At 46.7% G+C, this 23,510-nt stretch overlaps 1 protein-coding gene across 1 annotated transcript in view; it reads right to left on the bottom strand.

Annotated features, from left to right (window-relative positions):
* Positions 1–23,510, bottom strand: part of LOC135810591 (uncharacterized) — a 55,349-nt gene that overhangs the window by 14,228 nt on the left and 17,611 nt on the right. The window contains exons 16-46 of the mRNA XM_065324084.1: positions 21,215–21,318; positions 20,558–20,660; positions 19,901–20,008; positions 19,527–19,595; positions 19,073–19,204; positions 18,554–18,608; positions 16,606–16,666; positions 16,194–16,281; positions 15,959–16,027; positions 15,145–15,213; positions 14,411–14,563; positions 14,124–14,183; positions 13,436–13,590; positions 12,696–12,786; positions 12,430–12,480; positions 11,961–12,055; positions 10,339–10,471; positions 9,761–9,922; positions 9,216–9,271; positions 8,704–8,838; positions 8,084–8,168; positions 7,876–7,938; positions 7,585–7,771; positions 6,996–7,174; positions 6,304–6,356; positions 5,886–5,993; positions 5,329–5,418; positions 4,153–4,393; positions 3,267–3,418; positions 2,096–2,261; positions 1,084–1,221 (exon numbers count right to left, since the gene is read on the bottom strand). Coding sequence (XP_065180156.1) covers positions 1,084–1,221; positions 2,096–2,261; positions 3,267–3,418; positions 4,153–4,393; positions 5,329–5,418; positions 5,886–5,993; positions 6,304–6,356; positions 6,996–7,174; positions 7,585–7,771; positions 7,876–7,938; positions 8,084–8,168; positions 8,704–8,838; positions 9,216–9,271; positions 9,761–9,922; positions 10,339–10,471; positions 11,961–12,055; positions 12,430–12,480; positions 12,696–12,786; positions 13,436–13,590; positions 14,124–14,183; positions 14,411–14,563; positions 15,145–15,213; positions 15,959–16,027; positions 16,194–16,281; positions 16,606–16,666; positions 18,554–18,608; positions 19,073–19,204; positions 19,527–19,595; positions 19,901–20,008; positions 20,558–20,660; positions 21,215–21,318 — 3,411 coding nt within the window. The remainder of the gene's footprint in view (positions 1–1,083; positions 1,222–2,095; positions 2,262–3,266; positions 3,419–4,152; positions 4,394–5,328; positions 5,419–5,885; positions 5,994–6,303; positions 6,357–6,995; positions 7,175–7,584; positions 7,772–7,875; positions 7,939–8,083; positions 8,169–8,703; positions 8,839–9,215; positions 9,272–9,760; positions 9,923–10,338; positions 10,472–11,960; positions 12,056–12,429; positions 12,481–12,695; positions 12,787–13,435; positions 13,591–14,123; positions 14,184–14,410; positions 14,564–15,144; positions 15,214–15,958; positions 16,028–16,193; positions 16,282–16,605; positions 16,667–18,553; positions 18,609–19,072; positions 19,205–19,526; positions 19,596–19,900; positions 20,009–20,557; positions 20,661–21,214; positions 21,319–23,510) is intronic.

Below are 23,510 nucleotides of genomic sequence, written 5' to 3' on the forward strand. Positions count from 1 at the left end.
GCACTTGAAGTGATAAAACCTGGTACGATGGACGGTAAGGTATAGAATGACAACTAGCTGCGAGGAATTTATTATCCAAGGAAGGGTTCCTACTTTTTTCGGTCCTCCTCATCGCTGCTCTTGGCTCTGGCGACAAATATTTTTGCTCGGGATCGACTCTCTTGCTTTTGCAAGCTCATCTCTCTTCCTCTCCTCTGCCTGGCTATTTTCTAAAGAGAAGTCGATCGTGACGGTCGCCTTCTCTAAAGGACTTCGCCTGGGCAGCGCGACAGCCTGTGTGGTTCAAATCAGACGCCGTTCTTTGCAAGATTTTATTTTGAACGACGACGACGCGTACAGTACATGTACTTGCAAATCTCCACGACGCGCTGGATACTCCGAGCGAGGAGCTGGAGGTAAGGGAGCTGCGATCTCAGCTTGATGAGCGATCCCTGAGGTGAACGATCTCGGCCGTTCACCAAAATGGAGCTGATTCCGAGTAGCCGATTACTTTCTTGTGGCTTGCGCTGCTCTTGCCTGCACAGCGTAACAAGATAATCTTTTTTGATGCGGCACTGTATCAATCAGAATCACCCACCTGTCGCTCTCGAAATCTACTCGAACTCTAGCTAGACCTTTTAGGTACTAGCAAACTAACTTGCTAACCAAAACTGGGATGAAATGGGCTGCCAAATAAGCATTGGCGACATATAAACAAAGCTGAAAGATAAGCGACAATATCGCTGACGCGGACCAAGTACTCAGTACTATCAGTACTACTACTCCCCCACGCTCTGACGTTGAGACACCTGTCCTACTTACAGCAACACTGAAGATTCTACTCAGAGCTGAATCTGTCTGGTTACAACTAGTGAACTAATAATACGACTGTATCCTGGTCCAGTGGACAGCAAAGGCTGGTATGGCTGCCGGACCTAAGTGATCAGCCTCAACAAACACAGTGCCGCTGTGAATGACTGCACAGTAGAGCATTTCCATCAGTTCCATTCAGACACAGAGCTTTGTCTGTGCTATGTTTATCACCATTGCAGGAGAATGATGTTAAGCAGGATATTATTACAAATCTGCCGCTGGCGCTCTTACCAGTTTCTTCCAGACTTCCGTTGGCAGTGTGCCGTCATTACGAATCATCTCGGTCTGCACCTGAGTCATATCACGCGTGACACGGTTCTGAAGGTCGACCAGCATGTGGCACTCGATTGAGTCCACAAGAGCCTCCACCTGCAACCATACGCATAGAGTATCTTTAACATTGCGAGATTTCATGAAGTAATAAGGCACTCTACATTCAGTTGATACACATGTGCCAGTCTGACAGCACAGCGAAATGAACATTGTACATATAGGCAGACAAAGGGGAATACGAATAATCCTCCCGAACCAAAGAATATCTCCTATGCACCCACGTGTATTGTCGTAGTAGCTTCGACGGGCCGTCTGGTAATCCCATGTATTTCGTTATCTTATGGTTCTGTCAGTGTGTCAAGGCAATCGTGGAAGATGTGGATGTGTGCACTTACATGGAGCACTAGTTGCATTGCGGGAGAGTACAGATTCTTCTTCTTTTGAGGTCGAGCACAAATAAGGCAGGTGGTAAGTTTGCAACATCTGCTTTGAAACCTCAGCAGCAGTACAGGTCTACCCTGGTTAGTAGATAACCCCGTGGGTTTCAAACTGTTTGTCTTATACCCGTAAATGAGTATGATATACTGTCCAGACGTGAATGTACGCATTTCATGTGTCAGGGATTTTTGATTGTCTCCTAAAGAGGTTTGTTTGTCTTGTAACCTATGTAATACTAAGGAGGGTACACCTGTACTGTATCACCTGCCCAGGGAATAGTGCAGTACTGTGCGACCAGAGATTTTAACGTCAACTAAAGTTAACGATCTATTTTTGTGGGTTAGCAAGGTGAAATTTTAACGAATTTGGTCTCAAAACCGACAAATGACTGTACATGTACATATCGTTTTGCACATAACATCAAATGTTAAGGATTCTTTCAAATTCGTTAACTCGTTAGAATTATTAAATGTTCGTTAACATTACTGGTCTTACAGTGCCCAGCGGCAAAGAATGCAGGCGTTCCACTTACCAGCGCTTGTCGCATCTCCATCTCCGTGACAACACCGCTGTCCCCAATGCCGGTTGTTGACACCGCCACGCTCTTTCTCACCTGGCTGGTCTCGGCGGTGGTTAGCTTGCGCTGGGTAATGATTGCATTCAGTGCCTTTTCAAACACGGACGTTTGATACAATCTCCTGCACAGAGATGGAGAGATATCCACGAGAGAAGGAAAGGGACAGGGAAACAAATTCAAAGTTAGACTCGGATGGAGAGCCAAGCATAAATTTGTAGGAAAGAAAAAGGACCAAGGAACTACAAGTTATGCAATGTACAATGTTATCGCATGAGCTGATTGTAAAGTAGCTGGTGGTGTTAATGGACAATAGCGTAACGTGTAGTTCCTTTGTCCTTTTCTTCCTGTAAGTCAAATTCAAGGTAACATTTGCTGTCGAGGTTGCACGATGCAGCTCGGTGTTAATGATCAGGACTTCCTGCACCTGAAGGAGCATGCTAGTGTGCCACACACTTATTCACACCTTGACACCAATCTGTCTGTCTGAAGACAACAAGTCATGTCAGGATGGTGAGAGTGCCAGTTTGAACAGAAACAACTAGACTTCATCAGAGCAAGCAATCTGTCATTGGGACAGTACAATGACAATGCGTGTAGTGTGACGTGTTTTTCCTGCCAAAGTGCTGGTGATTCGGGTCTTTGGGTTGTTCTTCTCTTCTCTTTTCACTGTATTGACTTGCATTTTTACTTATCACATTTTCACCAAGAGGTTGCCGTTGTGTTGGTGTTGTGTTGGTGTTGTGTTGGTGTTGTGTTGGCGGTGTGTTAGTGTTGTGTTGGGCAAAGGATGTTTGAGAGTAGAGTTTAGATCCAGTTCTCCCACAATATCAAGAAAAAAATAGATTCTTGGTTGGAGGAAAGGAAATCAGCACACGAAGCACAGAAGCCATATAGTTTCGACTAGGCCTTTCGTACCATTACTCTTCAAGTCGAATACAATGGTGATTAACAAGGTAGCAAGCAAGTCCCAGTAACCAAGAAAATATCAAGAAGCAATCAATAGAACTGCAATCCACATCATCACGACGGTATTGCTACCTTCACCCAGGAGACTCCCTTTGATAGGCATCCATTTGCCTGTGGAGAATCCTTGAAAATATATAAATATCAATAATATTGTTCTTACTGGACAGCACTGTAGACACTGCTCTGCTCCAGGGCTTGGGGCCCGCTCTGCTGTACGAACCAGACCGACCGAAGGATACCCAGGCGACTGGACAGTGATAGGAATGCCAACTGAGCCTCGCTATCCAGCGTAGGTGATGGCTTGCGAACCGCCTACGGTTAGATACAATGGACGACAGAACACACACTGCTGAAATCCTCCATCATTATTCACCCGCACAGTATTCTGTATTGGGGAAACTTGAATCTACGTGGCAACGATATGAGATAGTGCACGGAAAACGTCTTAGGCATGTGGCTTTGATCTTTTGCTTGTTATTGGGACTAACTGTTGCATCTATCTTAATTGTGTATATGCTGCAGATCATGGTTGCATGCCAACAATAAATCATTCCGAGTAGCTAACATACTTTGCTATGTACATCGCACAAAGCCGACACGAGTACACAATCATTATGCAAAGGAGTAGGAGAACCATATGACCAAGAGTAGATAAACAAGAGTGTGCAACTCCGGATCTCTCCTGCATAATCTGCAGATACCCCCGCCCACGGCGGAATTTTTTGTTGACGTCACCTTTTTTCAGAAGAACGCGCATTTTGCCGCAGAGCAGTGTGAGCGCACGTGCTGGGCACCGACCTTGTAGTGTAAAGCCGGCCAAGAGCACGAGGGAAAACTTTCCGAAACGACTCGCAGCGCGTGCGTCGTCGAAAAGATTACGTCAACAAAAAATTCCGCCGTGGGCCAACCCATCGCGGAGTTGCACACTCTTGTTTATCTACTCTTGATATGACTCAATACTACGTATGCAGAGTTGGTCAGCAGCATACGAGTACAGTCTACCTTGCTATTAGGCTTGATGTCAGCAGCATACGAGTACAGCCTACCTTGCTCTTAGGCTTGATGTCAGCTGTAGACGTCCTGGACATGGATGATGCAGATTTCTTGAGAGATGCGGAGGATGCTTTGAGCGACGCCGAAGAGGACAGCAGCATGGATGTCCGGCCCTGGTCAGCACTGCTGTCTGCAAGACTCTGCTCAGCTGCTGCTGCCGCTGCTGCTGCTGCGTCTTGGCAAGCCTCGTTTTGTAGCAAAGTCATCTCGCATAATACGCCGTGTGTTATATTACTGTGCACAAACATATAATTCACAACACGAAAAAACGTCTCAGCCGTGTATGCACCGTGCATACAGTGTGTGTGTGTGTGTGTGTGTGGGTGGGTGTCCCATTTTTTTTCTTCTCTTTCTCAGACTCTTCCTGACTTTTCTTTCATTCTCCTGGGTGGTTACCAACAGCCAGTGCATGCCGGAGTATGTGGTGTGATGTGTGCGGGAAAAAAATGAAAAGACCAAAAATAGGGATTCACTGGCCAGAAAAATGTCACTCCAAATAGCTGTATGGTGTAGACCAGGTTGAATAGTGACGGTCAATTCTTCAGCCTTGCAAGCTGTTGAATGGTGTAATCCCAGCACAAGTTGCTATGGCTTCTGCCGTAGCATTGCTATCATCGCCTCCGGCGATGGGCGTCAAAGGTCAAGGTCAAAGGTGTGTCCCATATGGTGCAGTGGTATGTGCAGCGATTTCCAATCGATAGGTTGCGGGTTCGATTCCCGACGATTATGGTCACACACGTCTTTCTTCTCTTTCTCAGACTCATCCTCACTTTTCTTTCATTCTCCTGGGTGGTTACCAACCACCAGTGCATGCCGGAGTATGTGGTGTGATGTGTGTGCGTGAAAAAAAATGAAAAAGACCAAAAAGTAGGGATTCACTGGCCAGAAAAAGCCACTTCATAGCTGTGTGGTGTAGACCAGGCTGAAAAGTGGTGGTCAAGTCTTCAGCCTTGCAAGCTGTTCAATGGTGCAATCCCAGCACAAGCTGCTATGGCTTCTGCTGTAGCATCGCTATCATCGCCTCCGGCGATGGGCGTCCAATGGTCCAATGGTGTGTGTGTGTGTGTGTGTGTGTGTGTGTGTGTGTGTGTGTGTGTGTGTGTGTGTGTGTGTGTGCGCGCGTGCGTGCGTGTGTGTGGTCATCTGACACAGCCGTGCACACAACTTACAGCTGTTCATTGTGCAAACAGCAGAACATGGCGATGCATTGCTTCGACAGCTCAGTCGGCGGAGATACGCAATGCGGATATGGTCCACGGCTGTAAGCAAGCAAACAAACAAACAAATGAGCGACACGCCCTGAACAAAGAACTGGGACTGAGGCGCATGAAAGTTCGAAGTAAAGAAAGGGAGGCAGATACGCCAAGCCGTTTAGTCCCTCCAAATCTAAACCCCTAAACATCCACATCTTTATATCTACAAACCAGTTTAATACTTCGGTTGTGGTACATGGTTCGCAAGAGTAAAATTCGTGGTTGAAATGCCTATGAACTTAACCAAGGAAGCAGCTTCACTGAAACTAACTTCACTGGGATGCTCCGACAGGCAGACACACAGAATACCTGGAAGGTAGAGTATGATCACATACTCTGGCATTGTATTCACTTTGCAATATTTAATGTGATCGGATTCTAGATGTTCATACGTTTGAGGGAGGTGCAAAGGTACCTAGGCATTCTGACATGACTGGCAACTTCCTTTCAGCTGTAGCAGGCAAGATACTCACTCAGATGTGAATTTTGCCAAGGGCATCAACCGAGCAGCTTTCTTCTTCATGACATGAAGTGGTTGAGGTACAGGACGGCCGTTCCAGAGGAATTGACAAGCACTGTATCTATGCACATGGTTAAAGATAGCCATGTATTGAAGCACACCACTATAAGACGTGCTGTGTATGGAGCGGCATTACACGAAACGGCTTTTCACTCATATGAAGCGTAGCAATGATGTCATAATGATGTCATTGCATTAGTATTGTCCTTTGACAGCACAGTTATACAGTACATGCATCTAGATTTTTAAATGTGCTGGAACATGTTGTAAGGTTTAATTCACAGCAGACATATTTCTTGACGCAATGCTTTGCATAACACACTTCTGAGTTCAGTACAACGTCAGACAATCAGCAATTAGTATACATGTACCTGCTGACATTGGCGATGATGTCCAAGCACTGGCGAGACTTGGCTTGGACAATCTGCAGTCCAACCAGAAACAGAAAACGACCACAGAGACAAGTTAGCACTTTGAACATATTTATTTCAGATGAACGCAGCACACAGGCCACTCCTCTGGCTCTTGGACCAGGGGTGGTTGGAGAGCTCTTTCTTTCAAGAAAATCATCATAGAGGATATAAGCGTAGCATAGTTCATATCAACATAGAGGAAACTAGCATTGCATACTTCATATCAACATAGAAGAAGTTGGTTGCTCCTATACGGACGTAAGGGGGGGGGGGGGGAGTTCTAAGTTCAACATAGAGTGTATCAGCAAAACACATTTCATATCAACAAAAATGATACTAGAATGGTATATAGTAAAACCTGGTGTAAGTGACCTCTGGGTTTAGCGACCTCTGGGTTTAGCGACCTCTGGGTTTAGCGACCTCTGGGTTTAGCGACCTCTGGGTTTAGCGACCACCTGCTCTTAACGACCGTCTTTCCATGCACCGACAGTTCTACACACACACTGTGGGACCTGGTTCTAAAGACCACCTGGCTTTAACGGCCGCTTTTGCTTGGACCGTGGGTTGGCCGCTTAAACCAGGTTTTACTGTTCTTCATATCAACATAGTGGATACTAGAATGGCATAGTTCATACAGTGTATCAACATACCTGTGCTCCCTGCTCATCGCCCATGTCCAGGAATGTCGTGGGCAGGATATCCCGGACGACCACTAGCAACTGGCGATAGCGTACCTCCCGCACGCTTTCCAAGTACTCCGCCACCTGGACAGGATCCGTCGGGCACTCAAGCTTCTGTATGGCCTTGCGCAGTTCTTGAAGCTCACTTGCTGTACACCGAACACGACCACATGTGCATCCATGCATGTGAAAATAAGCGCACGCGAGAAGACATGCTGCGCAACCAGAAAAGGGTCTTACCATATTCTCCAAAACAATCCGGCCATTGCTGCACATGTGGTAGTCACCATGTGCAGCAATGGCCGGATTAGTTTGGCAAATATCGTAGCTGTTCTTTGCTGAATCTTTGGCCACAAGCCCTGAAAGGGATCACATCTGGACATCATACTTAGCAAATTGACTACATGGGATAATGAATGAAGTCAGCTAAAATCCATTCTCCCCCATTTCCCTAAGAATCACACAATCCACCGATATTCTCAAGACTTTTTCATCTGTGCCAGCCCCTCCTAACATTCCTTTAGAAACACATACTCCACCTGTGTTCCCAAGAACTCACTTATCCGTTCCAGGCCACCCCAGTCAGCACTAAGCCCGGTAGAGTACGCATTCAGAATTGGAGGAGAGCCTTGTCGTCGCCGTGCCTGACCTCCTCCACTGCCTCCACTTGCTTGCAGTATAGGACAGTTGAGTTTCGCACGGGCACAGATAATACTGCAGATGTCATGTAGACATGTGAGAAGTCTCTGCAGGTGATAACACAATAATAAATAGGTAGAAGTTACACTGGTGTGAACGTGGTGACATTGCACCATAAGCAACATACAGCTGACCCGCACAGGCTGCTTACCAGTGCAGAGTTTAAAGCCGGCATTGCCTCATCCAAATCCAGCGAGCGGAACATTGCCAGAGCCTGGGGAGGGCAGAGGAACGGATAACAGCCAGTCAGGACATGACAGAGTAAGCAATACTAGCGAGAATGCCTAGCCGGTGATCAGACTGCAGTACAGACAGTGTTATCATCATCGTTATCATGCGAAGAGCTAAGTCGCGCTCACCTCCAGTGGATGGGGTAAGAAGAACAAGTTCATCAAATGCTTGCCATCCACAGTCATGAAAGCTCTTGCGCGAGATCGTCCAGCCCTGAAACGACGAATACAGAATGCATGATGAAAGTTGAATAACATTACAGCTCACAAGGATCAATCCATACCTCTTTCAGTTCACTTTCAGTTCACTGTTCACTGTGAACACATAATTCTAACTACATGCCTAGTCAGGACAGGCACGGCGGGGGGGGGGGGGGGGCGGGGGGGGGCGGGAAGAGGGGGGGGGTACAAGAGCTTGCACACTCTTTTGTAGGTTGTAGATTGTCACTTTCTTCATGCAGCCTGCAACCAGTGCTGGAGTAAATATGTACATGGTCTGCTGCTGTTGCTGGTGATGGTGGCAGTGGTGGCGTGTGGTGGTGGTATTGCGAAAGGTACTGGAACTCCCCTGGCAACACTTTATGGACTTTTTATTTTTTTATTTTTTTTACTATTGACACAGCCCTACAGGAAAACAGGTGGAGAACAAAAAAAACGAGGAAAAGGACAAAACATAGGGGATTACACTTATATTTATCCTTGATCTATGGCATGGTATAGTTGTAGAAACTAAGAGGTGAGTTACCTACCGAAAGCTGGGCTCAAATACTGGTATGCCATGGCTGGGAGTCTGTTCGCCTGACTCTGCAGTCGTGGCACTCTGCGGACGCTTGCCAGTTCCGCTTTTGTAATCAGTGTCCTGACCTATCTCAAATACAGCATCTCTGCAAGCACAGGCAAACAGCAACATACAACACATGGCATGAAAAAGAGGATTTTAAAGAACGAGAAAATAAGTAATCCGTTACCTCCCCCTTCTGCTCCTTCGCCCATAGGGGATTTACCTTTCAAAAAATTCATCCTGCATCAGCTGTGCATAGCTATTTGTATGCATTTGCTTAGCACAAGCATGCATAGCTACTTCTATTGTATATTGTATGTTAACACTCTGAAAACGGCCGAGTGTCGCTTGTTCCTATTCTCCAAGCCCCTTAGCCTCCTTTCCTCACCACCAGCGTGATCCTCTGCCTAAACAAACACCTAGCAACTACACTTCCTTTGAAGTGCTGCAAAATACTCAGATCTGCTGACTCTCACTCACCGAGTTCCGGGGAAATCCCTTAGCAGTTGATGCAGGCTGAACATGCAACTTGAAAGCTGAGAACACATCAGGCAATGCAATACAGACACACAAAGCTAATGGGGTGCACCAGCTGTCTGTCAACAAACCCAGCGACATGCCGCACGGCTCTACACATACATGTAGCTTCTTCCACTGCTCAGACAGTGTCCAATACCTCATGCACACTCCACCGTAGACCAGTACAGTGCTACAAGTTATCAAATACATTCACATTTAACTTGATTTAGTGCATTACCACATGTACATGTACAAGACCCCGTGGGTATTCAGAGGCAGATGAAAGTCCAAAAAAATGCACCTTGTTTCATGCAATCAATGTGAACGGAAAACAAACCAGCAACAGAGCACGCAGAGCACAGTATATGATGTCAAGACTCCAGATCGGCGGAGGGCTACACGACTCGCCATTACTGAGCTCCCATTTTGCAATTGTTTGTCTTTTCCTGCGAGCTGTGATCATAGTAAAATAAAATGAAATATAATATCAATATCAATTTTCCCACCTGTATACGCAGGGCCTGCGGTGCCAACAGGCTGCCAAGCTTCTCAAAGTACTGCACCAGTGTCACACGCTTCACTTTCACGTTCTCCTGTGGTGACTGCAGTTTGCTGCTAATCCCGGGCTGGGTCAGGAGCTCATGGAGCACCATATCACGAGAAGCCGCCTGCAGAAATACAGAATAGAAGAAAAGCAGGAATGACCTGACCACCTGGCCAATAGGATGGAATACAGAATAGAAGAAAAGTAGGAATGACCTGACCACCTGGCCGATAGGATGGAATACAGAATAGAAGAAAAGTAGGAATGACGTGACCACCAACAGGATAAGGTGCACAATGGAGAAAACCCGGCAGTGCTGTATTCTGCATAGGTCAGTGCAGCTCTTCAGTTGACAATATGTTTGTCAAGTAATCATTTCCATATCCAGTACATGTAGCACACCAAATGAATCCTCAGTAATACTCTACTTTAAGTAGATTTAATGAATGTGAGGAACGGGGTCATGCAAGACTTGCTGTAGTAAACCAGATGCTTCCACAAAGACCAATCATGGAAACTGGGATACGCGGCTGTTCGTACCTTGTGCAACTGCAGCGAAACAAACATGTCGGTGAGTTTCTGCACAAGGTCCAGGCCAATGACAAGCTGTGCTGAGCTGACACGAGGCTTGCCACTGGTCAGCGCTGCCAACGATGATCCACTATCGACAGCTCTGTGAGGAAACAATCATGAGTGACGGTAAGTGCATTGATAAAGGTGATAAACACAACCAACAGCTATCTATTACTTCACTAGTTGAGGGAAAGGCAACGGGAAAAAGTCTGAAGAAAAATGGGTTTGTCACCACCAGGACTCGAACCAGGGCCCTTCGCTAGCAAACTATTATGAGATGATAAAAGCACTCTGTGATACAGCAATGATATGGCTGGACTCAGATCATACGTGACGCATCACAATGATAACAATGATCACAATGAAGATGTGCAGAATACGAGCATGCGGTCCAGCGGCGGATCCAGAGTTCAGCTGAGGGGAGGGTGCGGGTAATATTCATGACAGGGAACCCATGCTATACATGTATCTTGTACACATTACGACATTACGGCTATTTTACGTCTCAGGCTTACCGTAATTCCGCGCGTATAAACCCACGGGCATATCCGGATATAAGCCCACCTCCGTTTATAAGCCCATGGGCTTATAAACAGACACAAATGTAACTCGCGTGTCAACAAGAATTTTTCACAATGTAGACTCTTCCTACCAAGGTACAGCAGGTCAGTGCAGTTTACCAGTACTGGCAGTAGAGTATGGTAGACCCACTATGAGCACGGACTTGTACTTTTTCGTGAACCTTCAAAATTCGAATATTGGCCCATGGGCTAAAAAATGAACATGTTTTACTGGATATTTTATCCCCAAACTGCATTATTTCACATATTAAGCCCATGGCATGGGCTTATATGCGCGGAACTACGGTAGCGGTTATGTAGAATTAATATTTTAGCACATGCATTCACTCCCACTTTTTCAACCACTTCATTGAGGACTCTGGCTGTAGTAGAACATAGCCGTACTACATTAAACTGTGTAAAGATAGTGCTTCAAAACTCAAGACATGCTGAGATAGAGAACAATAATGCTGCATAGCAGTGCCACCAGCCACATCATTCGTGACAAGCACAACGTCGTCATCTGCGATAGTTTCAGCAGGTAAACGCTCCTGACTCGCATCACTACTACTGACAGTCCCACCATCGTCGTCAGAATCTACTTCAGATTCCATTTGGGGAAGATCAGAGTCTGAGCAGACCTCAATCTCAGGACCTTCGCTGTGGTCCGAATTCTCCTCCAAAGACAGGTCGCTCGACTGAGCAGCTGATGAAGCGCAAGTTCGCTTCGCGAAAAATCCATGGAGAGTTTGTTGGCTCCCTGGCCGCTTGGGCGGGCGGTGCGCCATCCCCTTCACCGACTTAGCTATACAAGTTCGTCAACTGAACACTAATTTCAAAACTAAAAGTCAAACAACTACTCCGTGTTCAGAAGAACTTTCTTATCTGACACTAGAAACTACTTGTCACAGTATGTGCAAACACTTGCGCAACTGCCCACGTGCATGCACTAAAGAAAATCGAAATATTTGAGGGGAGGGCGCGCGCCCACCGCGCCCTCCCCTAGATCCGCCTCTGCGGTCGACATACGCTTCCACGTGCTCCAGTGATGCCGACGTCTTGTGTATCTGACAACAGGCCCGTGTGTGCAGGACACCAATGATGAGAGCGTTCTTCTGCGCGACCTGGATAGTGCATAGCAGGAATGAAATACAGTCTGAGGAGAATGTTGTCTCTACTGGGATTATGACTACACCGTAGATTAGGAACGAGTCAATTGTCTTCAGACCAGCTCCCTTTTTTACTCCCTCAAACCGATCACTAAATGAAAACCACACGACTTAGAGAGAGAGAGAGCCTGTAAACCTGTTGCTGTGAGTTGCAAACTCTAACCGACAGGAAAGGATGACGGGAATGTCCTAGATGTGTACAGGTACGTACTTAGTATTGCCCTGTTCGGAAGACTCTAACATATGTGGAGGCACAAAACCAAACAGCACTGGATTTACAACATCCCCCAAATACAAGATGTGCCTTCACGCTAACACATACGGCATACCTGAGCATAGAGGATAGCTCGGAAGGTCTCCAGGCTGCTTGCAGACAGCATCTGCGCGATAAGAGAAAACAGGTTTCAGAACAGAGCAACTAGCCTGTAAACCTTACAGGAGAGAAATTGAGTTAGGTGAGGGTATCCACAAATGCACCCTTCACAAGGAAACTGATGTAAGCAAAATAAACCGGTGCAATGCAACAGTGAAACCCTGCATACTCGCCAGCACAACTGGCAGTCATTCGCTGCAGACCAACGGGTTCTGTGTTTACCTTGATAACGTCTTCCTTAGTGCTCAGCTGCAGTGCGAACACTTTATCATCAATCTCATGAGCTGCTAGAGGCACGCTGACTGGAATGTACCTATGGCGTCGACACAAGTGTAGGCCGAGATTTAAAAAACATAGCCACGAAAGCAAAAGGCAAATGTTAATCACTGCAGGTCATCGTTTCATCAGACCATTAGCCAAGTCACTACCTGTGCTGTGCATCCAGATATCAATCAAGCTGCATGCGTGTCCATCAGCTTGATAGGAACATGACTAATCTCATGCATTTGAATACACACAATACGCCTCAAATCATGATACTAGTATTTGATACACATAATGTGCTACACATTATAGACATAAGGAGCTGTGGGCTATGTAGCAATTTTCCAGCAAAGTTGATTACACGGGACGAGAAATTTAAACAATCGTCGAGGAGACAGTAAGCGTAAAATGGCAATGAATAAGACAAATTGTGCAGTCATAACAATGTAAAGGATATTCTAAATTTACTAATTTCCAAGACGTTCTCGCGTGACAATACACCTACAAACATAATGCTTTTGAAGCACATTATTCAGATATTCCGTCTCATCGCGATTGTATCTCCGTTTAAGATACAAACAATCGTCGAGGAGACGGTAAGACAGTTAACACGTAACAAGAAGTGCAGAATATGTGTATCATGCCAGCACAACAACTCCTGCTTGGAAGCAGCAGCCCGGCTTCCCCGCACAGCTTACTGATCAAACATGTCCTTGCCCTCTGTTGTGATGCTGGTGAGAAAGAGAGGCTTCAGGATAGTGCCGGGGTTGGATGCGGCAACATCTATGCTTGCCATCCGCATGAATGCATGCATTTGGCCAAAGCCGAGTGGATCGGACAGCAGGTGATACCCCTGGAAAAGAGCACATAAGGATATGAAGGAAGGGATCAAGGAGGGCATGAAAGTGGTAGCAGTAGATTACGGAAAGAGGCAGAAATTCACCATTGGGTCTCACAAGCAGCTCCTTGCCTAGTCGTCAGCACACCAGGAAATGAGTGAAGTAAGTTATTATGCTAGAACGCCTGGTTTCATGCAAAGGCAATCAAAACCCAACAATAGCAACACTGTACAAGTCCTGAGTACATTTCTATAACTACTAGTGTGACCAAAGACCAAGGTATAGTCCTTCAGAAATCCCCCTGGGCCACGTTGCTTGTACTTGGCTACTAGCACTTGTTCTGGTGTCTGCATACAAAACAAATCCTAGTTACCAAGAGGGAAGTATGGCTAACGAACTACTACAGCGAATACCCTGAAATGCGATCGTGTGTGATTCACCCTCCCCGCTCTTTCCCCTTTGCAAATCCTGAACAGCATTTCTCCGTCAGCAAAGGACAATTCTCATGGGCATGGTGGGTGTAGGGAAGTCTTGCTGGATTAGCTACCTTCAACAGTTGGGAGGACTCCAAACAGGCATCAGCCAGTCGATGATACGAAGAAACAAACTGCAATCAGAAGAGCAAAACCGTGAATATCATCAGAGTTAGCAACAGTCATCCATGAAACGATTTCATCCTCCACTAAGATACCTCTTCGAAGTGACAACACTGCTACTAGTTGCTCTAGCACAAGTATGAGCAAGAGTTTTATAACTACACAATAAAGTCATCCAGTTATGATCATAACAGTAAAAGTTCAATTCAGAATTGTGAAGAACTGTCGCCCGTCTTACGTGCAAAACATCGCAATAAGCTGACGCCACCGCCTTCTTCAGCTCAGCTGGGTCGGAGGAATCGCCGCCCACTGCCTTTACTGCAACCTTCTTCTGCTGGGGAATGAGCGAGGTAACGAACAGTGGATTCTCCATCAGGGGGTTCTGGAAGAGCTGCATAGGCACAATATTATAGGAGAGAAACGGGGAGGGGGGGGGGGGGGGAGTAGAAACGGCTAAATGCCAACAGAGAGTAATGGTGTCGGTGTATGAGTACAGAGTCGGTGCGTACCGACTGTCAACACAGGCGTGGGAAGCGGCATATGTAAATGGATAGGAGCACAAACGGTGCCGTGTGCATACAACAGTCCATACATGTATATGTGAACACTACAGGTGCTGCTGTAGCTACTGCTGTTGTTCAGTTTAAAGCTGTGAGCAGCCTACTACTGTAGTGTACAGTGGACAGGCTGGTAAGGTGATGGTGGACCGTGGAGCTGGTACAGTGGCTTGACATGAGGCCATCTCTGGTGAGTGGTAATGTTGGAGCAGCTGCAGCTCATGGGCCGGTGTGCAGATGACATCAATTACACGAAGTTAAGACGCAATCCACATATACACCCACCGGCAACAGTTCCTTGACTACCAATCACACTGCTGCAGGAACACGTTTGATGAAACTGCATAAACAATGGTGCTGACTTCCACAAAGTAGGTAGGAAAGACCATGCTGCAGTACTATCTGGTGTACTCACCGCCTGTCGGACCTCAGAACTGTACGCCTGGATGAGACTGTTCGATTCACCCAGCTTACGTACAGCCAGCTGCATATGGTATGGGTAGCAAGAAAGGAAAACATAAAACAACAGCTGACGTTCTGAAAGTACAGTAAAACCTGTCAATACGACCACTCGGGTAGGGCGACCACTCGGGTAGGGCGACCACCTGTCTTAAAAGATCACTGAAGCCAGGACCAAGGGATGCTTTTTGCAGTCAAATGACCCTGCATGAGGAGACCACCTGGTAACAGAGACCACCTGGTAAAAGAGACCACCTGGTAAAAGAGACCACCTGGTAACAGAGACCACGTTTTGAAGGTCCCTTGGACGGTCGTCTTCGACAGGTTTCACTGTAATGACCATGCGTGTAATAAAAGCGTACTTCTTTTCACAACTGCCTGTTGTCTGCACCCGTACCTATCCTCATACACTACAGACACAGTGGTACTTGTGGTCAATAGTATTGCACAAAGCCGAATATATGCTTGCTATTCTGTTTGAACGAAATGCAAAATGGCCGGAGTTTGTCGCCGGTCACAAACTGACACAGTAGAATACCTCATGTCCCATAAACTAATTAAAGCATATGTACAGAGAGCTCTTCAAAGAACTAGATGGTAAAGCGATGGTTGCAGCAGCTCAGCTCATTGCAACCCAAAAACAGCACACTATAGACCAACCTTGGTTGGAACACCGGAAAAAATCATATCAGTATCAAGCCCGACAGCACATCGGTTCACACAAAGTGACACGTACAACAGCGGGCACCACGGCGGAGGAATGTGTTTACCTGGAAAGTGGCATGACAGCTACGCAAGACATTGTGAGTGCCGACTTTGCCCATCTGGAAAAACGTCCACTGATACCAGAAACAGTAACACAGAAGAAGACGGACACAGAGTGTTATTCCTCCAAAACAAAATCTTAGACACATTTTGCCGAGACAAATAAGCTGTACACTCGCACAAGCCTAAGCAACTACACTTCAAAACAAACCTATTCAGAAAGAAGACTTGTAATCTTACGTTTGCCGCATGTCTGAGGGCAGCAGGAAGACGACTGGCCACGCATAACGATGGGTGGAACTCCAACAAGAACACTTGTCCCAGTGCACTGGCAACAGGTGAGAGGAAGAGAAAGAAAGAATTAGTTTAACACACACAAAAAGAAATATCTGAACTCAAACTTACTAAGAGTAGCTAAAGAGTCATGCCTGCGGATTAGGCACAATTGCCATCAAAATTTGTTCACAGTGTGTAACTGTACAATATCTATGCTGTGATACTACATCCATGGTTAGCAGCGATATCCCGAATGCTCCTTACTAGTGTAAGAGCAAGCCCCCAGTTGTAGAGGGTCAGTGCTCTTTGGACAGTGGGATATCCTTGTCCGCTTGTTATCTAACCCAAGCAGAGCACACCTATATACACCACCTACCTGCTAGTGCTGAGCGAGATTGGACACTTGGACAATGTCGGTAAAGGCACACCAACCATATCTGCAAGAGCACATGGACGCAAAATAGTAATACTCGCAGAGATTATTTAAAATTGACTTCCAGCTTACATACATGTAGGCTTGAGCATCTTCTATGCCAGTACATCTACAATAGTGCACTGCAATGTCATTCGTATCTTGTAATGAAGCCTGTTTCAAAATTAAAGCCTGATTTTCAATATGGACGATAGGCCCCCCAAGCTTAATTTTTAGTTCACACTCATGAAAATACCGGATTAGAATACCAGCATACACCCAGCAACAACCTGAACAGGAATAAACCATGCTTTCATAGGCAATTTCAGATGCATAACTGCCCTACCAAATATTCAACTGAATTGGTTGGTGTGAGTATGAATATCACCACCAACGTTCTAGGTCAATCTGAACACACTGCTATTTGCCAGTACGTGTGTGGTATCTGTACTTGCAAGTCATCATTTGAGCCGCGCCAAGCTAAAAAGTGGCTTCGTGTTTTGCCAACAAATCGAGAAAATCACCAAAACGTCACAGTTGGCAAAATTCTACTCGAGCGCGATCGCGAAAATATTCACTTCAGTCCAGTTTGCAAGCGGATGAAGAGAGAAGCCTTTTCTGTTTGAGCAACACTTCTTCAGTGTTCCCTCTCTCATCGTTGTGGGGATTCCTCAGCCCTGCCAGAGATCGTAATGGAGCTTCTAGAGACTGTGGAGGTGAGCAGGATGACATTCTGTATCCGTGTGAGCCAAAACCTACTTGACGAGGAAGAGTCGCTCATTCATAGTGGCTGTGTTTCTTATCGTGGCCACGACTAGAGTGGCGAGTGTAGCTATGGGGAGACGTCTACAAGCCTTCCGACTATCATTCTGACAAGCGGCCTGGTGAGTTGGCTCTTGCTGCGATGTTTCACTTTGTTTCGGCTACCTTCAATTTAGTGTTCATGACGTGGCGTACTGGATTCCAAAATTTCCTCGTTTCAAGGAAATAGTGCCACACGACGAAGCGATGCATTGACTCTACCTGCTAGCATATTGCTCCGTGGCGCCTTCTACCAGTATCCTTGGCAGGGAAGGAGAATGACATGGACTAGGACGGACAAAGAATCAGTGCCGCTTGTTAGCGATGTGCAGTCTCCTGGACCTATGCAGGTGCGAGGGCAGTACACCAATGGAGCTAGATCTCTGGCACAGCACTACGAGCTAAATGAAAGGATTAATTCATCCTGGCATAGGTGATTGGAGAGAGTATGACGGACTATCTTGGTAAGATACGACGTTCCCCAACGCAGCGAAACATCTAGTCACAACAACATCATGTTGAATGATATGAAAATTCGTATTGCGTAATAAAATGACATGAGTCATGATGAAAATTTAATGTAGATCTGTCATTTCTTCTTTCTTGGATCTTCTAATTAGAACACAAGTGCCCATTCTTCTTTTATTGCTTGCACACCTGCTAAGCTTTGTCTCTACTTTGTGTCCCATGTTTTCTTGGAGTTTGGGAAGGTCTTGGAATCCTTAGTGTCATTGATACCAGCCATTCTGTGACATGTGCACAATGTATGCTTATTTATGGCACATACACATTTCAGATGGGCACCAAAATTTCCATGATGGAAGTTGGATATATAGACATCACTTTGGCATGAAAAAAGAAATTTCCCAAAATTATGCCTAAGCCACCTTTTAGCTTGGCTCGGCTCATTTATTGACTTTCCACGCAGCGCATGCCTGCTGTGACTTTTCTAGTATTGTTGTTCTTTTTTTGGCTGCCAAGTTCGTTCTTCTTCCGAAATCCTTTGAAAGCATACAAACTTCCTTGTTCCGTGTTCTGACTGAGTATTGTACAAACTATAATAACATGGTTATCACACAAGGCAGACTGGCACAGTGTGCTCGGCACTCACTGGGTGATGATCCCGACGGGAATAAACCGGTGAAGAACATTCGCTGAGCAGAAATCTGAAACACACAGGGCATGCGGCAAGACGCTGTTTTGTGTGCACGGCAATACAGAGCCAGTTATGGTCATGTGCTGATCCACCATCAGGAAAGAGTATTATGAACATTTTGACCATACAACTCTCCTCACAAACTACATATTTTCAATACTGGATTATTGACGAAAGTATCACCAATGAAAGTGATGTGTGTAAGCGCTGGTATCCATTGGAAGGGATCTACTCCAAGCCAAGCTAACTCCCACAATGGGACTGAATACAAAGCCAAACTTCAAACCCACAACAACGTAAACACAACAACAAGAAAAGTGTATTCATACTGACAAAGACAGAAGGAACACGTTTGATAGCAATGCTTCCAAGAAATTTTCCCTTCTTCCCTTCCCCAGCAGCCATCGCAAAGGGATGGTGTGAGCCTATACACTGTCATCTCAGTTGTGAACTGCCATATCACATGTAGGTTACCTGTGACGTCAGCACAGTGTGTGCTATCTCTCTGTGCAGTTCCAGGCACTCAATCTCGGTCTTGTAGCAGCGAAGGAACCAGTTGGCCTCCAGAACATGCCTGGGTTGCTGGTAGATAATGTCTATGATGACCTGTAAAGTAAAGATGAGGAGAGGGGAACAGAGAGCGAGAGACAGCGGGAACGGTGCTCACCCGCCGGGATTACATGGCAATGTTCACACAATACATGGACAATCTCGCAAGAAAGTAGCGGCATCTGCCACGCTTCTATGGAAGTCGTTCTACAACAGTTCTCAGTCGTTCTACAACAGTTCAATAGGAAATTGTGCTTGTCAAACGAATCCAATTGAATCAGATTGAAGCTCTGAAAGGTGCATACCGGCACACACAGTTAGCAGATACTCGGAGGAGTAGCATGATAAACTAACCTGTGCCAGCCGTTCTCTAACTAACCTGTGCCAGCCGTTCTTTCTCCTGTTGATCATATACATTGTGATATGCCTCCAGATAGCAGTCCAGCAACTGTGCATGTGGCATGACCAGGGACAACAAGACACAGCATACAGTCTAGAAATAGAAGTCTGCCAGAGAATCTCAACTGATGATGTAATCACATAACCTCCGATGGTGTAATCACATAACGTCTGATGATGTAATCACAACCTCTCATGATGCAATCGAATAACCTCTGATGATGTAATCACAACCTCTGATGATGTAATCACACAACTTCTGATGATGTAATCACATAACCTCGCAGCCCGAAGGCCCTAGACAACTGCATAAAAACATAACCCCTATAGAACATGCCACGCCACTCAACGTACCGCATGCTTGCGCTCCATGAATCTGACGTGACAGTTCCACAGGTCCAGCAGAACAGCAAAGCGATCCACAGCCTGTCCGCTGAGTGATGCCATATCAGACTCCTCCGGCTAGGCAAACACAAGAAAGATCAGAATATATCGTTGAATGAATGATTGGTTCAGCCATGAAACTCTGAGTCATAACGGAATTTGCCAAGGTTTTCATTGTGTGCCTTTGTGGAAAATCAGAATAGACAGCAGGTCAACAGTACAGCTCACACACCCAGGCTACAATTGAACACCATACATGGACCCCATCGATAACCAAAGACTTGAGAATTGCGTGCAAGCAGCTTGTAAATCAGTAGAAACAATGGATCATGCATTTACAGTCAACTTTGCGTATAACGTCGTTATACCCTAAGTCTCACTACACGTATTACAGTTAGATGGGACTTTGCTCTGGGCATGGAAATTCTGTCGTTATTCGCGAATAGTCGCTATATCCTCAGTCGTTATTAGCGAAGTTGACTGAATGTGATGAAGATACAAGCTCAAGATTGGCCACAGGGCACACAATACAAGCCTGCTACACCATCATTGAGCATGCAAATCCTAGTAAGCCGCGTCTTGTGCAACCTTAAAATAACCATAATGCATGGCGAAAACAAAACTCACCAGGAATGCGAATCGTCTCGCATCGTCGGCAGTCGCAGCCGCACTGGAGTGGTGCTTTACTAGGTAGTAACTGCCCACCAAGACCAAGTAGTCTTCTAGTTTTCTGCACAACAAACACCACCAGGCAGAGGTTCACTGAATATGCACTGTGAATGCATAGCACAAATACAAGGCGATCAACTTCCTCACAAACCATGAAAGCAGTTTTGCCGTTTTTAGTCATTTGCTCCACGCAGCATCTGGCTGCATCCTCCGACAACCTTTTAAATCCAAGGTATTCTGAACGGGGCATCTGGAGCGCAATGCAGTGCCGTTGTCCACGCAGTCTGTGTTTTTGGTGCAGCAGGCTGGGTTCATGAATGAAGTCGAGTGTTGGCATGCATGTACAATACCATGGGTGAATGTGTCTTAGCATACATGTACGTCAATGTGTCAATACTTGAGGATAGAGTAACATCGGTGAATGGATCTTAGGGGTCGTCGCAAAAGTTTTTTTGTCATCCCTGAAGCGAACATCACTCATGCCTGCGATTTTTGTCGTCCAGCATAGCAAGCTGCGTTCTTTTCAAAGGGGAGGGGTCCGAGTACGAAACGAACGATGTTCAAAAAACGTTTTGCGACGACCCCTTAGCGTACATGTAGGTGAATGTATCTTACTTGAGGTCGTCGACGGCAACGTCATACACGACATGGTACTTCCACTGGTCCTTGACCTGCACACGTCCACCTTCCACAACATGCCGGTCATCATGGTTTGATACCTGTAACAACAACAGCAACAACAGCAACAACAGCAACAACAGCCACAACAGCAACAACAACAACAACAACAACAACAGCAACAGCAACAGCAACAGCAACAGCAACAGCAACAGCAGCAGCAGCAGCAGCAGCAGCAGCAGCAGCAGCAGCAGCAGCAGCAGCAGCAGCAGCAACAGCAACAGCAACAGCAACAGCAACAGCAACAGCAACAGCAACAGCAACAGCAACAGCAACAGCAACAGCAACAGCAACAGCAACAGCAACAGCAACAGCAACAGCAACAGCAACAGCAACAGCAACAGCAACAACAACAACAACAACAACAACAACAACAACAACAACAACAACAACAACAACAACAACAACAACAACAACAACAACAACAACAACAACAACAACAACAACAACAACAACAACAGGCTCAGCAACAAACAGCAGCAAATTGATTTGCACTGGGTCAGTAGCACAGGCTGTATTGCTAACCCCTTACAAAAAGTACTCAATGCCACGAGGGCAGAGCCAGGACACAAGTTAGCAATGGAAATAGGCTGAATTTAGGCTGTTACTGGGTGTTTCATGGTTATCCACCAATGCTTAGACAAGAAGCAAACAGGGTCAGTCACATGTTGATACACAAAGTTGTAGTGTATGTACCAGACATGTATTCATCTAATTGCAAGTACTATTGATCCACCCTAAAACCACAACCGCTTAGGCATGAACTCTCTATAGCAATTCATTGTACTGCCACCCAACACCCAACGCATCCAGCACCCGGGATACAACTCCTATATCCTCTAGCACAATCATACCTCAACGCTTCTTATTGCTTTGCAACCGTAGAATAAACTTGTATGTAAACTCTACGTGTGAACCCACAGTCTCTTGGTTAGAGACACAACAACTGGCGACGAAGATGGCCGTTGCAATTGGAGCCATGGAACCATTTTCGGTTGGAACGACGGATTGGTCTACGTACTATGACCGCGTCGAGCAGTACTTCGCTGCCAACAATGTGGCCGAAGACAGGCAAGTAGCCACCTTCCTGACCCTGATTGGTGGCTTGACCTACAAACTGTTGGCTGACCTGGTCAGCCCGGACAAACCGAAGGCCAAGACGCTGAAGGAGCTGTCCGACGCGCTGGCTGCGCATTGTCCTTGGTGATCGCGGAACGATACCGTTTCCACAAGCGGGATCAACGCCAAGGAGAGTCAGTAAATGCCTACCTCGCGGAGCTCCGACGGTTGGCACGATTCTGTGAGTTTGGCGATGTCCTGGATACCACGCTGCGGGATCGGTTCGTGTGTGGTATCAGGAGTCAAGCTCTCTGCAAAGTTCTGTTGGCAGAGAAGGACCTCACTCTGAAGACCGCCATCGAGAAAGCCAACAGCCTGGAGGTAGCTACTCGCGATGCATCCGAGCTCGCGGGCAGTGCCACTGCTGCTGGTGTACACGTTCTGGGCACATCGCAACATAGTCGTGCTGGCAGACCATCGTTCGGAGGTGCGAAGTCCGCGAACTCAGGTCAATCCCGTACGAGCTATTCAGCATGCTTCCGCTGTGGCTCGACGGCACACGGCGCAAGTGAATGTCCCTTCAAGGCATATGAATGCCGCCACTGCAGGAAGACTGGGCACCTCCGCAAGGTTTGCAAGAAGCGCCTCGCGGAAAGATCGACAGATTCAGCGAAACGCTCAAGTGGTAGCAGCGCCTGCCACAGCTTGGCTGTCGATGTCGCGGACGACGACGAGTTCAATTCACTTTCTCTTCTAGCCGCAGACGTCCTTCAAGCGCCAGCAGTCGCCACGGATGAAACGACACCCACGACCGTGCGGAAGGCACTTTGGATTGATGCTATCGTCAATGGCCAGTCGGTCCGCATGCAGGTCGACACTGGAGCTGCGGTGTCAATCATTCCGAGTGCGATTTATCGAAAGTCGCTGTCTGCCTCGCCTCTCACCGCGAGCAAGCTGAAGTTGCGTACGTACACCGGCGAGCCCGTGCATCCTCGCGGAACGTTCGTAGCACGCGTGGAATACTACCATCAATCCGCGGAGCTACCACTGCATGTGGTGGACACGCAGGGGCCAGCGCTCTGTGGCCGGGACCTGCTTGCCCACATCGCTCTCGACTGGCAGCGCTTGTTCCAGGTCGAGATGGCTGACGTCCCCTCCGCAACCGTGTCCCCTG

This window comes from Sycon ciliatum, chromosome 2 (genome assembly GCF_964019385.1).
Source record: "Sycon ciliatum chromosome 2, ocSycCili1.1, whole genome shotgun sequence".
NCBI lineage: Eukaryota > Metazoa > Porifera > Calcarea > Leucosolenida > Sycettidae > Sycon > Sycon ciliatum.